At 48.8% G+C, this 13544-nt stretch overlaps 1 protein-coding gene across 1 annotated transcript; it reads left to right on the top strand.

Moving 5' to 3' along the window:
* The first annotated feature begins 465 nt into the window (after positions 1-465).
* BRD2 (bromodomain containing 2) lies at positions 466-10556 on the top strand. Its single transcript, XM_037842694.1, is given in 14 exon segments — positions 466-572; positions 1740-3085; positions 4588-4891; positions 5496-5633; positions 5964-6102; positions 6186-6400; positions 6499-6873; positions 7390-7518; positions 7731-7967; positions 8096-8173; positions 8175-8368; positions 9038-9342; positions 9574-9696; positions 9812-10556. Coding segments are annotated over 13 exon segments (2403 nt in total). The 5' UTR covers positions 466-572; positions 1740-3056; the 3' UTR covers positions 9949-10556.
* Positions 10557-13544: the final 2988 nt, after the last annotated feature.

Below are 13544 nucleotides of genomic sequence, written 5' to 3'. Positions count from 1 at the left end.
CCTCCCTCACCCCCCCCCCCATTCCTGAACAGTCTTCTTCTTGTGTACTGCGGGGGAGGGAACGGAAAGGAGGGAAGAATTACTTTTCCAAATTGTTTAGTAGCAGCAGCCTCCCCGTGACTCATGTGGAGGAGGGGAGGATTGGCAGGGGTCGCGGAGCAGTGATTTTCCGGAACGCAGGGAAATGGGCGAGCGTAATGTCTGGCCGCCCTTTCCCTTTCTAAAGGCTCAGTATCTTCTCGACTTACCAAGTTTTTCTTCCCTGACTGGCCCCCGATGGGCCTCCGTCCTGACCTGCAAGGCCCGGGGGTGGAGAGAAGCAGACTTGGGAGGCTGGGCCACTAGAGGACAGGAGGGGAGGAGGCCTCTGTAAAGTTGCTGTGTCATTCCCCTCCCTGCTGCAGCCTGCCGGGCGGGGCCGCGGGTACTTTTGGGGCCAGGGCCAGATCCGTGGCGGTGGGGGCGGGGGACATTCTACTTTCCCGGTGCGCACCTCCCCCCGCAGGGTATGCCTGGATCGGTTAGTCAAGACGACCGGAGTTTGGCGGCCATGTTAAGACGCAGTATTCGAGGTTAGGGCTCAAGGGTTATTGCGAAGTAGGGGGTGGCTGGCACGGTTGGAGCTCATGGACCTGGGCCATCACGAGCCCTTCCCGGGGGAGGGGGAGGTTTTTTTCATGTTCGTTCACCTACATTAATTTCTTTTGCCTGATGATGCACACAAGTCTGTTTTCTTCCCTTATAGCCTGAGAAGTAGGGGGTGCGGTGGGCGCTCGCTCGCCCAGGTCTTCTCCGGTGGGTGAAACGTGTTTCACCTGCTAAGGGACAGTGGAGGAAGGCAGGAAAACCCGAGATGCTTTAGAGGTCCTGACCTTGTTGTGCCCGGATCTTTATTCATATGTAATTTGTAGCCCTATTCAGATGACCATATTACGGGGAAGACTTTGGAGGAATGGGGCGAAGGAGGGGGAGAAATTGAGCTCCCAAAATGGCTCCTGCCCCTCCTCGTAGGCGGACAGCCCGGGGGGAGGGGAGAGGTGGAGGGGGAGGGCTAGTATGAGCTACAGCCGTCGCCTCCTCCGCTCGCCCTCCTCCCTGGCGCTGACCGGTGGACAAGCCGCTCCGTGGGGAGGAGTGCGGACCCTGGTGGGGGGGGGGTGGGGGTCCCCGAGAGGGAGTGCAGGTCTGCTCTTGGCGGGGAGACGGGCAGGCGGGGATAGGCGGGGAACGTGGGGAAAGGTCCGAGCTTGGGAGGGGGAGGGGTCCCTGGGTTGCCCCTCGCTGGGCTTGGTTTTTCCGCTCTGAGCCAGACACCGGAATGAGGTTTGGGGAGGAGATAGGTTTCATTTTACGGGGTGGATGGATGCGTTTGGAGATTTGGCTTTCTACTTTAGGGCTGCGGAGGTTGTGTCGACCCGGAAGGCTTTTGTGTTTGTAATTTAAGGTATGAGAGGGGAGGGATTGGAGAGATACTGTGGGGTGTGTGAGTGTGTGAAGCTTTTGGAACGCATTCTAAGTTTGATGGAAGTCAGTTGATGCTGAGGGATGTTTTATTTTTGTCTTTCGTTTTTTTGGCCTGAGGAAGGAAGGGGAGGGTTCTAAGAGGCCTTGACAAGCCTGCATTTTAGATTGTGGCACATAGGAACGTTAGATCTCTTCGTCACTACCTTCTGGGATTTTTCTGTTTGCCAAAGGAGCAGGCCGCGGCTTCTAAGATGGCGTCTTCTTCCTCGTTTCAGATTCTTCATTGCAGCGGCCACGCTACCGAGAACGACCTCCCGCCTGGCTTTTGCCGCCACACCCCTGGCGCGCCGAGGCCGCCTACGCCGCCCACAAAGCCCCCTCCCGTCGCCCTATCCACTGGCCAATGGAAGAACTACGAATGGTGCGACCTGCTCCAGCTTGGCAGTCGCAGGCCGCTACGGGCTTGGACGCCTGGGAAGACATTGTTGGAAAAGGAGGGGGCTAGAAGGTGCTGGAGGCTCTAGGGAGATGGCTCCTCCACCCGTTTCATCCTCCCTCTTTCACTGGAGTCGCCGGACCACAGCGCAGCCAATTGGCTCAGAGATGTGGCGGGTTGCCGCTTTCCTATGGGTCTATGCGGCAAGCATCTGCCTGGTTACTGAAGCCTTGGAAACTAAATTTATGATGTCATCTCGTGGATTAACCAATAGAAAAAGCTCCCGCGGAGAAGTGTTTCTCTCTCTTCGACTCGACCCTCTTCACGCGCGTGAGCGAGCGTGCGCGCGCGGAGAGGGTGGAGGAAAATCTCGAGCACGGTGGCGCGCATGAGCAGCGAAGCCCCGCCTCCCGGCCTATATATAAAGGGCTGGCGCTGGGCTCCGCGGCGCCATTTCGCGCTGGAGTGGAGCAGCGTCTAGAGCGAGCCGGAGGACTCGGCCTACCGATACAGAGCCTGCGAGTCTTCGGGGGCCGCCATTACAATCCACGTCCATCCGCTTGAAAATGGCCTTCGTCTCGGCCTATGACTGGTCTCGGCGGACAGTATTGACCCCATAGAAGCCCCCGAAGCTCCCCTTTTTCGGGCCCCGCCCAGTGCTCGGAGTCTGTCCACCCCCTCTGCTCCACCCTCAAGAGGATTTCAAAGATGGAGGCGGCGGCTCCCTAAACCACTTTCGTGTTCATCCGCCTCCATCCAAGATCGAACCGGGACAACGTCCGCGCCGGACGGTCCCGGCAGGAGGAGGGAATCCTTGCAGAGCAACAGCGGGGTATATTGACGACGGTGTCTGGGAGTGGGGCCCGTCCTTGTGTTTGAAGAGTCTGTTTCCCCTCTCTCGCCCGCCTCAACTGAGGCCGCCGCCATTTTCTTGGCTGCCGCCAGTGGTGCGCGCTGAACTACCGGGAGGTGTCCGAGGGTCCGTGGAGAAAACTGCTGTCGTACCGGCCCGGCGGGGGGGTTGTCGCCTGGAGGGCCAAAGGCAACGGCCCCCCCCGTCCTCACTTCCCGGGTTATGGTGGACTCGGTGGCGAGGGGAACCGAGGCCACCCGGACTTGCCGCGGCTAAGGGCAGCGCCGGTTCCCCGCGATCAAGATGCTCCAAAACGTGACACCTCACAGCAAGTACGTCCCGCGAGCCGCGGTGGGCTGGGGGCGGCGCGGGGAGGCGGGACGCCGTGTTCGAGTCGGCTCGGGCGCGCTGCTCTTTCGCGGCACAACTGTTGGCTCCTGGGGCTCGCGGAGGGTTTAACGGCGGTTTTGGAACTGTGGCGGCCGCCCAGTTACTGCGTATGGGGGGAGCGCAGGTTGGCAGTTCATACGTTACTCTTCCACGGTGTCCCAGTGTTCACCGAGTCGGGCGAAGCTTACTAGATGGCAGAATGTAATGAGGGTGGAGGATTTTGATCGGGCAGCAGGACCCGCGGGTGTGGTGTCAGGCGACGGTTTGTCGTGGGCCTTTTTTGGGGGGTTCGGGGCCACGTTTAATGCTGTATCAAGTTGCCATGGTGATGGAGCTCCAGGGAAAAGCCACGGGGATTCCCAGAGTAGGGTAGAGAGGGATTGCACTCAGCTGGTGAGTTCGTGTGTTTCGGGTAGGTCTTTAGATGTTAACACCTTGCGTTTCTTTCAGACACTTGGTTGTGCGAGACTTAGTTGGGGAGATGTTTTGACACCACAGGGGAAGAGATGCCCTTTCCCTTCTAGCTCTGTGGGAATAAACGATGAGAACTTGGTGCCGTGTCTTTAGTACTAGGTCTTGGAAATGCTGTGTTTGGAGAAGCATCAGACGGAATGTAAACTTGAACCACTTTTGGCCTTTGGTCTCCGGGGTTACAATGCTAAGTGGTGATGTGATGTTAGTAGGGTCCTATTTTTTAGTGGGGGTTGGACGGGGTAGCTGACCTTGACTATTAAAGCAGCTTTATTTTTTGAATTCTGTCTAGGGAGGAGACTTTCAGTTTGGTGCAGATATTCTCTTGGGGCTGGCAGCTGGGTTATTCCAGGCTGTGAAGTCTGACAAATGCTCCCTTGTCTGAATCTGTATTTGAGTTGGAATGGTTCTTCTGTTAAATTTTTGGTCCGTTCTTTGCTGTGAAATTCACCTAGAGCTGGTGGGGTGTGCTGAGCTCTTGCCCAGATGGATTCTTAGGAGGCTCATCAGCATTTTATGAATTTTTCTCCCTGTTTTGTTCCGTTTTTCACTCCCTTTCCTCAGGCGCGATCACCATAGCAACCACCAAGCCCCTGGTGAGGAGGAAGCTTGGAGCTTGAGTTTTGCTCCACCTATTTTCCCTAAGGCCCACCCCCATAGGACAGTAGTTTGCTGATGCTATATGCCGTATTAGAAATTTTGAGGCTTTTCTATAGAAAAATTGATGAGAGGGCCCATAAGACTCTTCTAGAAGGTAGGACCTGGATTTGTATATTAAAGAGAAGAAAAAAGGGGTGGATGCACAAGAACAACCAAAATTCCTCAGGTGGTTGGGATATTGTTTTTGGCCACATAAGCTTGACCAACTCGCACTAGGTTTGGATGTATTGGGTAAATAGTGCAGATCACATTCTTTGCTAATTTTCTTTACAAGATTACCATATCTAGTTTTGTTTCCCTATTTATTTCACAGGCTCCCTGGGGAGGGGAATGCAGGGATACTGGGGCTGGGTCCAGAGGCAGCAGCGCCAGGGAAAAGAATTCGAAAGCCTTCCCTGCTGTATGAAGGATTTGAGAGTCCCACAATGGCTTCAGTGCCGGCTTTGCAACTGACCCCTGCCAATCCTCCACCCCCTGAGGTGTCCAATCCCAAGAAACCAGGACGGGTCACCAACCAGCTGCAATATCTGCACAAGGTGGTAATGAAGGCTCTGTGGAAACATCAGTTTGCATGGCCATTCCGGCAACCTGTGGATGCTGTCAAACTGGGTCTGCCGGTAAGTAGAGAAAGAGAGGGGAGGGATATAATGGAAATGAGCAAGAATGTGTGTGAGTGGGGGTGGGCTTACTGCCTAGTATAGGTGCTGCGGCCCCTAGGGAGTTCCTATTTTTTCTGTAGGGCTGATAGCCGCCAGATTGCTGGATCCTTGGTCCTTTGTGATTGATCCCACCACTTGCTGTCTTGGCATCTCTCATTTGTGCCCTCCACATGCCCTTTCTTAACTTTTGTGCCCTGGCTCCATTTTACAGATTCCCACCCACCCCAGGTTGGGAGAGGACCACGGTGGCCAAAATTCTTAGCTTCTTCCTCTCCCTCATGCAGCCCATGGATAGCCAGCCCCAGAGGTAATGTCACAGGATGGGAAGCTTTCCAGAAGTGGGTGGGAGGTGGGTGGTTAGAAAAAGCAGTAGGATCGTCCCTGTGGGTGTTCATTAAGGTTTCTATTCTATTTTCTTCTGTCTTATAGTTCAACTGGGGCCGCAGTTTAGGGGCCCTTTGACCACATAGGGTGTGTGTGCGCGTGTGTTGGGGTCTGTAGTTTCCCTAGCATATAGGGATTTCCTTTTCAGGGGCTCTGATTGTAGTATTTGTTCATTTAGGATTATCACAAAATTATAAAACAGCCTATGGACATGGGTACTATTAAGAGGCGGCTTGAAAACAACTATTACTGGGCTGCTTCAGAGTGTATGCAGGATTTTAATACCATGTTCACCAACTGTTACATCTACAACAAGGTGAGTTTTTCTGTGTGTTTAGTACATGGGAGTAGATGGAGAGACAGTGCTTTTGTTATTGCTTCTGTTATGTTTTTGTCTAAATCTAAGGAACTCTTTCCCTTGTTTTCTTTCAGTTTGAGGGATAGATTTGGAGAGGGGATCTAGAAATCTAGTGGCCCAGCATAGATTAATTTCACTGTTGGATGACAAAGGTTTTCCGAGGGTTGGTAGTGGTGATCCCTGGGGCTTAGACTTTCTCTGAGAAAGATGTTGTTCATGTCTGTCCTTTTTCAGCTGGCCTTTGATTCTTTTTGATTGGTTTTTTGTCTGTTTGTTTTTGTTTTGTAGCCCACTGATGACATTGTTCTGATGGCACAGACGCTGGAAAAAATCTTCCTACAGAAAGTGGCGTCAATGCCACAAGATGAACAAGAGCTTGTGGTGACCATCCCTAAGAACAGCCACAAGAAGGGGGCCAAATTGGCAGGTAGGGAGCATGGGAGTAATGCTAATGGAGACCAAAAGATGGGGAAAAGAACCAAACTGATGTGTTTTTTTTCCTTTTTCTAGCACTCCAGGGTAGTATCACCAGTGCCCATCAGGTGCCTGCTGTCTCTTCTGTGTCGCACACAGCCCTGTATACTCCACCGCCTGAGATACCAACCACTGTCCTCAACATTCCCCACCCATCTGTCATCTCCTCTCCCCTTCTCAAGTCTTTGCACTCCGCTGGACCCCCGCTCCTTGCTGTCTCTGCCGCTCCGCCAGCTCAACCCCTGGCCAAGGTATAGATCTGAATTTCTCTTGAGCATTCAGGAGGGAAAGGTGTTAAATGAAGTGAATTGGAGTAAAACTTACGCTCCTGTCTTGTTTCTCTCTGCAGAAAAAAGGGGTAAAGCGGAAAGCAGATACTACCACACCTACACCTACAGCCATCCTGGCTCCTAGTTCCCCAGCTAGCCCCCCTGGGAGTCTTGAACCCAAGGCAGCACGGCTTCCCCCTATGCGGAGAGAGAGTGGCCGTCCTATCAAGCCTCCTCGAAAAGACTTGCCTGACTCTCAGCAACAACACCAGAGCTCCAAGAAAGGAAAGCTTTCAGAGCAGTTAAAACATTGCAATGGCATTTTGAAGGAGTTACTCTCTAAGAAGCATGCTGCCTATGCCTGGCCTTTCTATAAACCAGTGGACGCTTCTGCTCTTGGTCTGCATGACTACCATGACATCATTAAACACCCAATGGACCTCAGTACTGTCAAGGTACCCCCTGCATGGGGCAGATGGGGATCTCAGGCAGTGATTGGAGCCTGGGGATGAATAAAACCATCATTTCATATGGGCACCCAGCAGTCCTTGACTCTTAGTATTTTATTTTTACTAAATAGTAATGGGGCAGGTTAAGTACTTGATGAATGAAAATCTATATTTCCTGGAGTTTGAAACTGAAAGGTTGGGTTTTGGTTGTCCTCAGAGCAATGCCACTCATCTATGATTAAGTACTACTTGTTGGGAGTGTTGGGTTAGGGAAGTTAAGGTAGAAAGTCCAGTCAGAGGCTACTCCCTCTCCCCTATCACTTAGAAATTTTTTTTTCTAGACATAAGATATTTCTTCAACCTACTCAAATTCCTTTGACTCCAAACTTGAACCCCAGGGCACAGATCGTTAACATCACCTCCACTGTGTCCTCAAGAAGGGGCTCTTAATGGTGTCTGGGGTTGACAGGGAAAAGTGAGTTTCCCTGCCTGTGCAGCTTCTGATGCTGCCTCCTTCTGCAGCGGAAGATGGAGAATCGTGATTACCGGGATGCACAGGAATTTGCTGCTGATGTGCGGCTTATGTTCTCCAACTGCTATAAGTACAATCCCCCAGACCATGATGTTGTGGCAATGGCTCGAAAGCTGCAGGTGAGTGTAAATGAAACATTGCAGTTTGAAGAATAATGGTTTGGGGGAGGAGGCATTTGTATCATCTGTGTTGCACAATCCCCACTCCTCTCCCCTAATGAAAATCTTCCAATCTGTACAATTAATTGTAAGTCGGAGCTATACTTCTGAGTGGCTAGATATAGTCAGGACACTGCCTACCAGTATAAGTTTAAGATGACTTTTTTTTCTAGGATGTATTTGAGTTCCGTTATGCCAAGATGCCAGATGAACCACTGGAACCAAGGCCTTTACCAGTCTCTACTGCCCTGCCTCCTGGCCTGGCCAAGTCATCTTCGGAGTCCTCCAGTGAGGAAAGTAGCAGTGAGAGCTCCTCTGAGGAGGAGGAGGAAGATGAGGAGGAAGAAGACAGTGAAAGCTCTGACTCAGAGGAAGAAAGGGCTCATCGCTTGGCAGAACTACAGGAACAGGTATTTTTGTCACTTGAATTTACTGGGTAAAGAGGTTCATGCCCTCTTTTTCCTTTTTTCTCTTATTCTCCTTATTATCTAACCCTATCTACTTTACCCACTCATGCCTAATTCTCTTCTCTCTCTAGCTTCGGGCAGTACACGAACAGCTGGCTGCGCTGTCCCAAGGCCCAATATCCAAACCTAAGCGGAAGAGAGAGAAAAAGAGAGAAAAAGAAAGAAGAAAAACGGAAGGCAGAGAAGCATAGAGGCCGAGCTGGGGTGGATGAAGATGATAAGGGGCCCCGGGCACCCCGGCAACCTCAGACCAAGAAGTCCAAGAAAGCAAGTGGTAGCGGGAGTGGCAGTGCTGCTACATTAGGACCTCCTGGCTTTGGGCCTTCCAGTGGCAGTGGCACCAAGTAAGTTCTAACAGGGTAGGGAACAGAAGAGCTTGGCGATTTCTGTAGTCTCTCCAGGAGGTGCCACCTCTTCTGCTCCTTGCAGAGTTTTCTTTCTCTAAACCAGGGATTGTCAATCTTTAAAGTACGTGGCCAGGTAACAAATAGTAAAGACTTTGTAGGCCATAGGATCTGTGTCCCAGTTATTCAGCTCTGCCAGCATGGAACAAAAGCAGCCATGGGGAATATGTAAATAAATGAGTTATGGCTGTGTTCCAAAAAAAATCCTTATTTATAAAAACAAGTAGCAGGCTGGATGGGCCATGGTTTGCTTTGTGTGTTCTTTAAATCGGTAAATCTAGATTGTTTTTCCCTTTTTTTTTTTTTTTTATAGTGTGGTAGGTAAGTACTTCAGTGAGGGGGAGGAGAAAAAGCCTGTGTAGTTTCCAGTTTTCAAAGCCTAATGTAAGTAACTGTAAAGTTCTTGGCATGTAAAAATTCAGTATAATGCTCCACTTCACTCCTTCGGGGTCTGAGTAGCCCACTTCTGACCCACCCATCTAACCTTAATGGAAAAATCCAAAGTTCCGCCCCAGCCAGGAAAGCAGTTACTGCTAGGTTGAACAGTGGGGCCTCTTGGAAGAAGTTAAACAATGCTTCCCCAGTTGAAAATTTTCTTTCTACTCACAGACTCCCCAAAAAGGCCTCAAAGACAGCCCCACCTGCCCTACCTACAAACTACGATTCAGAGGAGGAGGAAGAAAGCAGGCCCATGAGTTATGATGAGAAACGGCAGTTGAGCCTGGACATCAATAAATTACCTGGGGAGAAGCTGGGGCGTGTTGTACACATAATTCAAGCCCGAGAGCCCTCTTTACGTGACTCAAACCCAGAAGAGATCGAGATTGATTTTGAAACACTCAAGCCATCCACACTTAGAGAGCTTGAACGCTACGTACTTTCCTGCTTACGAAAGAAACCCCGAAAGCCCTACAGTAAGTGTAAGATGAGATGAGGTCCATAATTCAGTTATCCTCATGGTTCTAAGGACAATTTTAGAGAAGGTTGGGGTGTGCTTAGGCACTCATAATTGTCAACTCCCAGGATGATGGGGAAGCATTGGTTGCTTGCTGATGGTCAAGAAAGAAACTTTGCAACCTTAGGGACCAATAAAACATAGATATTTATAGACATATTAGTGAGTTTTGATACATTTCTTATTATAGCCATTAAGAAACCTGTGGGAAAGACAAAGGAAGAACTAGCTTTGGAGAAGAAGCGGGAACTGGAAAAGCGATTACAAGACGTTAGTGGGCAGCTCAATTCCACCAAAAAGCCCCCCAAAAAAGGTGAGTGTCCTCTTAGGCCCCTGCAAATTCACTAAGCCTCGCCCTCTTGACTGTTTTGCTCAATAAATGGACAATACAGACTTAAGCGTCTTTAACCTTCAACTTCGTTCCGTAGTGAGTGAGAAAACAGAGTCCTCAGCGGCACAGCAAGTAGCAGTGTCACGCCTCAGCGCTTCCAGCTCCAGCTCAGATTCCAGCTCCTCCTCTTCATCCTCCTCCTCTTCAGACACCAGTGATTCAGACTCAGGCTAAGGGGCCAGGCCAGATGGGGCAGGAGGCGCTCCGCAGGACCGGACCCCTAGACCGCCCTGCCCTCACCCCTTCCCTCTTTGCCTGTGACATTGCTTCATCTCACCCCCCCTCCCCACTTAAGGAGAGCTGGCTCTGCATGGGGAGGGATGCAGGGACAATTACTGAAGGAGGGACTTATGGACAGAATAAGATATCTGAGTTCCCATCCCCATTGGGAGTGACCTTTTGTGCTTAGAGCCCCCATTCAGAGTGATTAGGGTGGGGCAGAGGTACAGGGTGGGAGTGGGCAAAGGCCCTGATATGGGATCATCTGAAACCACAGCTGCCCTGTTCACTTGTAAGGGCCCTGTTTTGAGGTTGGTTGGTCTAATTTATTTTAAACTAGGAAAAGCTGGGGGGATAGGGCTGTGGTTCCTTCAGCCTTCATAGGGTGGGAAGAAGGGGGGAGCTCCTTTTTTTATGTTGACCTTTTTTTTTTCTACTGTTTTCCCTTTTTCCTTCTCCATTTGGGGCCCCTGGGGGTTTCAGTCATCTCCCCATTTGATCCCCCGGACTGTCATCTTTTTGTTTGTTGATTCTAACTTGTAAATAAAGAAAATATTATTCAAGTTTTGAGTTACAGTGATTTTATAACTAGATCATTGCTGTGGTGATGAAGTAAATATATCTGTTCTTTGTAAAAGTGAGTCCTTCAAAATAATCTTGATTATGATTTGTACTGGTTTAGATGGAGAAAGAAGCAAATCTTCTTGCTCATTCATGCCTTTAGAACTCTGCAAGACGTAGGCTCTTTTAAGTTTTTCTGTGGTGCTAGATTTGTGAGTTGTGTCCTAACTAGAGAATTACTAGCCACGGGCCAACACTTTTTCTGCTTTGGGTATCTTGGAAAGGCAATTGTGCCTACTTCATTGTTACATTTTGCTGTCTCGTCCTTGCATTGCAAAATTAGAGCCCTGCATAGTTTATTAATAGAATATCAATTCCTTGTATTCCAACAATTCCTACTCAACTGAAAACCACAAAGAAGCTGTCATTTCCACAAGTTTAGCCCCGCCCCCCTTGCCCAGGAAAGGTTAATAGTTCAGGAAGCTAGAAAGTTGGGGTTCTAGAATTTGGGGCATTAAAAGATTGTAAAAGAGTAATTACAATGGGCCATGGTAGAAAACTTTTAATTTTTAAATAAAGGCATGGAAGTTTTGCGCTCTTAACAGTGCTTTTCAACCCGAGTTGTGTATCAGGACTCCTACAGAATTTTTTAAAACTTTGTTGTTGGACTTGGTAGGAATTAGGTTGGGACTTGGGCAACACTTTTTTAAAGCACACTAGATTATGATGTGCCAGTTCTTTTAACTTGTTTCAAAGCCATTGGGTTTAAAGGGGAGAATTCAAATTGGACTTATATGAAGTGAAATCAATCTGGCTGTACTCTTTCATGTAGTTTTTATGGTTTTTTTTTTTTTTTTTTTTTTTTGGTGGTTTGAAAAAGTAAAAATTCTGACTTAAAGGGTGGATATCTGACATTTACCTTTGGAGGCACCTCGGTATGGTTCTCTACAAACTGAACCCAGGAAAGTTCTAAATGCTATAAAAGAGGGAATATGGTATGTCTCCTTTTGGCCACACTGCATGCTGAGACTAGGAGTTGCCTTTGGAATTTCAGTTTTGACCGGTCGTTTGATTTACCTTTTGATTTGCCTTAAGTTGAATTTATTGGTCCAAGCCCCAACTCTACCCCACTCCATCCCCCTTACACATTGTGTGACAGTTTTAGGAGTCCCATTGAATTTCCTACCAAGTACTGCCTTCCAAGAAACAAGCACAATCCCCAGGCTCTTCTCAATTCTTGGGATCATTGGGTTCTACTGCTCTTGGGTTTTTGGTTTCTTTTTTTTTCTCGCACCATTTTTTCCTGTGTTACTCTTTTCATAGGAAGGCAGGTTTATAATTTCAACAGACCCAAGGAAAAATAGAAAGCTGAACTAGAATAGTGAGTCCACTGAACTAGAAGCTATTGCAATGACCACCTCACAAAGCAACCTAGTTGGTGTGCCACTGGCCCTACCTAACTAAAGGAATTCTCTTTCAGTTTACATGTTCAAAATGTATGTTGAACTTTGCAGTTCAAACCTGCTGGCTATCCAGATCTCAAACCTTAAATTGTACTTCTCAGGTTTTTTTTTTTTAAAGCATTCATTTCTAACAAAATTGTCCATCAGTTTGGTACTATAGTTTCCCTTGCTTCCCTTAAAGATCCCGATTCCCAGTTATAACCTGGGATTTTGTGTCTTAAAGGCAAATCTACCCTCCCTCTATGACTCCCAGATTTTTTTTTTGATACTTCAAAGCACTTCCACATCCTGTAGCTGGTTACTTCTGAGGAGTATTTGGAGCATATCAATGCACCTCTTTTTGTGGGTATGTCAGCCTTTTGAGGCAGGGAGTGGCAGTGGTGCCTCTGTCACATTCATAGAACCCATGTCAGGGGGAGCGTTTAGCATGTCTGCAGTCAGTGCCGCAAGTGTAGGACCTCGAAGATGTGTGCCTCTTGGTTGCAGTCAACTTGGGGGAGGGGAGGCTGGCCACGAAGCCCTGATGGAGTTGGGTCCTGGTTTGCAGAGCTGGGTGGGCGGCAGCACGAGAGAGTCGGGAGAGGCAACGTTCACTTACATCCTTCAGAAACCCCAGGTTGTGTGGGACTGTGAGAGGAGGTCCTTGGTTAGGGAAAAAAAAAAAAACCACCTTGCTTTGCTCTTCCTCCACCAACAGTATGTTCGGAAATATATTCACTATATGAGCATTTCAGATCTATTCAGAAGCCATCAATTTCAACTTTCCAGACCTTAACACTTGCTGAAGCACCCTTCCTGCCATACCTTCTTTTCCTATCATTTTCCCTCCATTTCTTCCTCAAATTTAAGTTACGTTACACTGTAATGTATATAAAGGATTTAGCACAGTGCCTGGTGTTTATTACGCACTCAACAAATAACAGCTGTTATTAAGGGGAAGCAACTGATTTTTTGTAAACGTGAGAGTAGAGGCTTACTTATTTCTTCAATCAACGCTTACTGTTTCCCTGATTGCCTTTTATTTTTAAACAAACACTATCTTGTCATTGGCACTGGACCAAGCTTTGCTAAGCCAGTGGCTGTGGATTGAAAGATAGGAACAAGACAAGGCGCTGTTGTCATGAAGCTCACTGTCCATAACAGAAAATAATTGTCAACCTCCGTGATAGTGTTGTGACAATTTACTCTTAAGATAGAGGCATGAGTTGGTCTTCCTAAATTCCTCATCCTTACTGCACCCCAATTTGTAGACCCCGTTATCAATCCTGCCAACCTTCCTGGTCTTAGATTGCCTCAGCACCACCCAGGGGAAAGGCTCTGCTCTTCTGAGTGACCAGCCCAAGGACCTCCCAGGACCAGGACCAGAGCTGGTTGCAGTTACTCTGGGGCTCTCCCAAAGTAACCCAAGAGGGGTCTCCCTGAGTAATGAGACAGCAACCTGATGGAGAGCCAAGGAGATGCCTGTTTGATAGAATGGGACTGATCTCATGTCTCCATGATCTGACATCTTGTGCTTCTTTCTCCTTT

Source organism: Choloepus didactylus, chromosome 7, assembly GCF_015220235.1.
Source record: "Choloepus didactylus isolate mChoDid1 chromosome 7, mChoDid1.pri, whole genome shotgun sequence".
In the NCBI taxonomy this organism is placed as follows: Eukaryota; Metazoa; Chordata; class Mammalia; order Pilosa; family Megalonychidae; genus Choloepus; species Choloepus didactylus.
The sequence above is the reverse complement of the archived record's forward strand: the minus strand, read 5'-3'. Positions and strand labels throughout refer to the sequence as shown.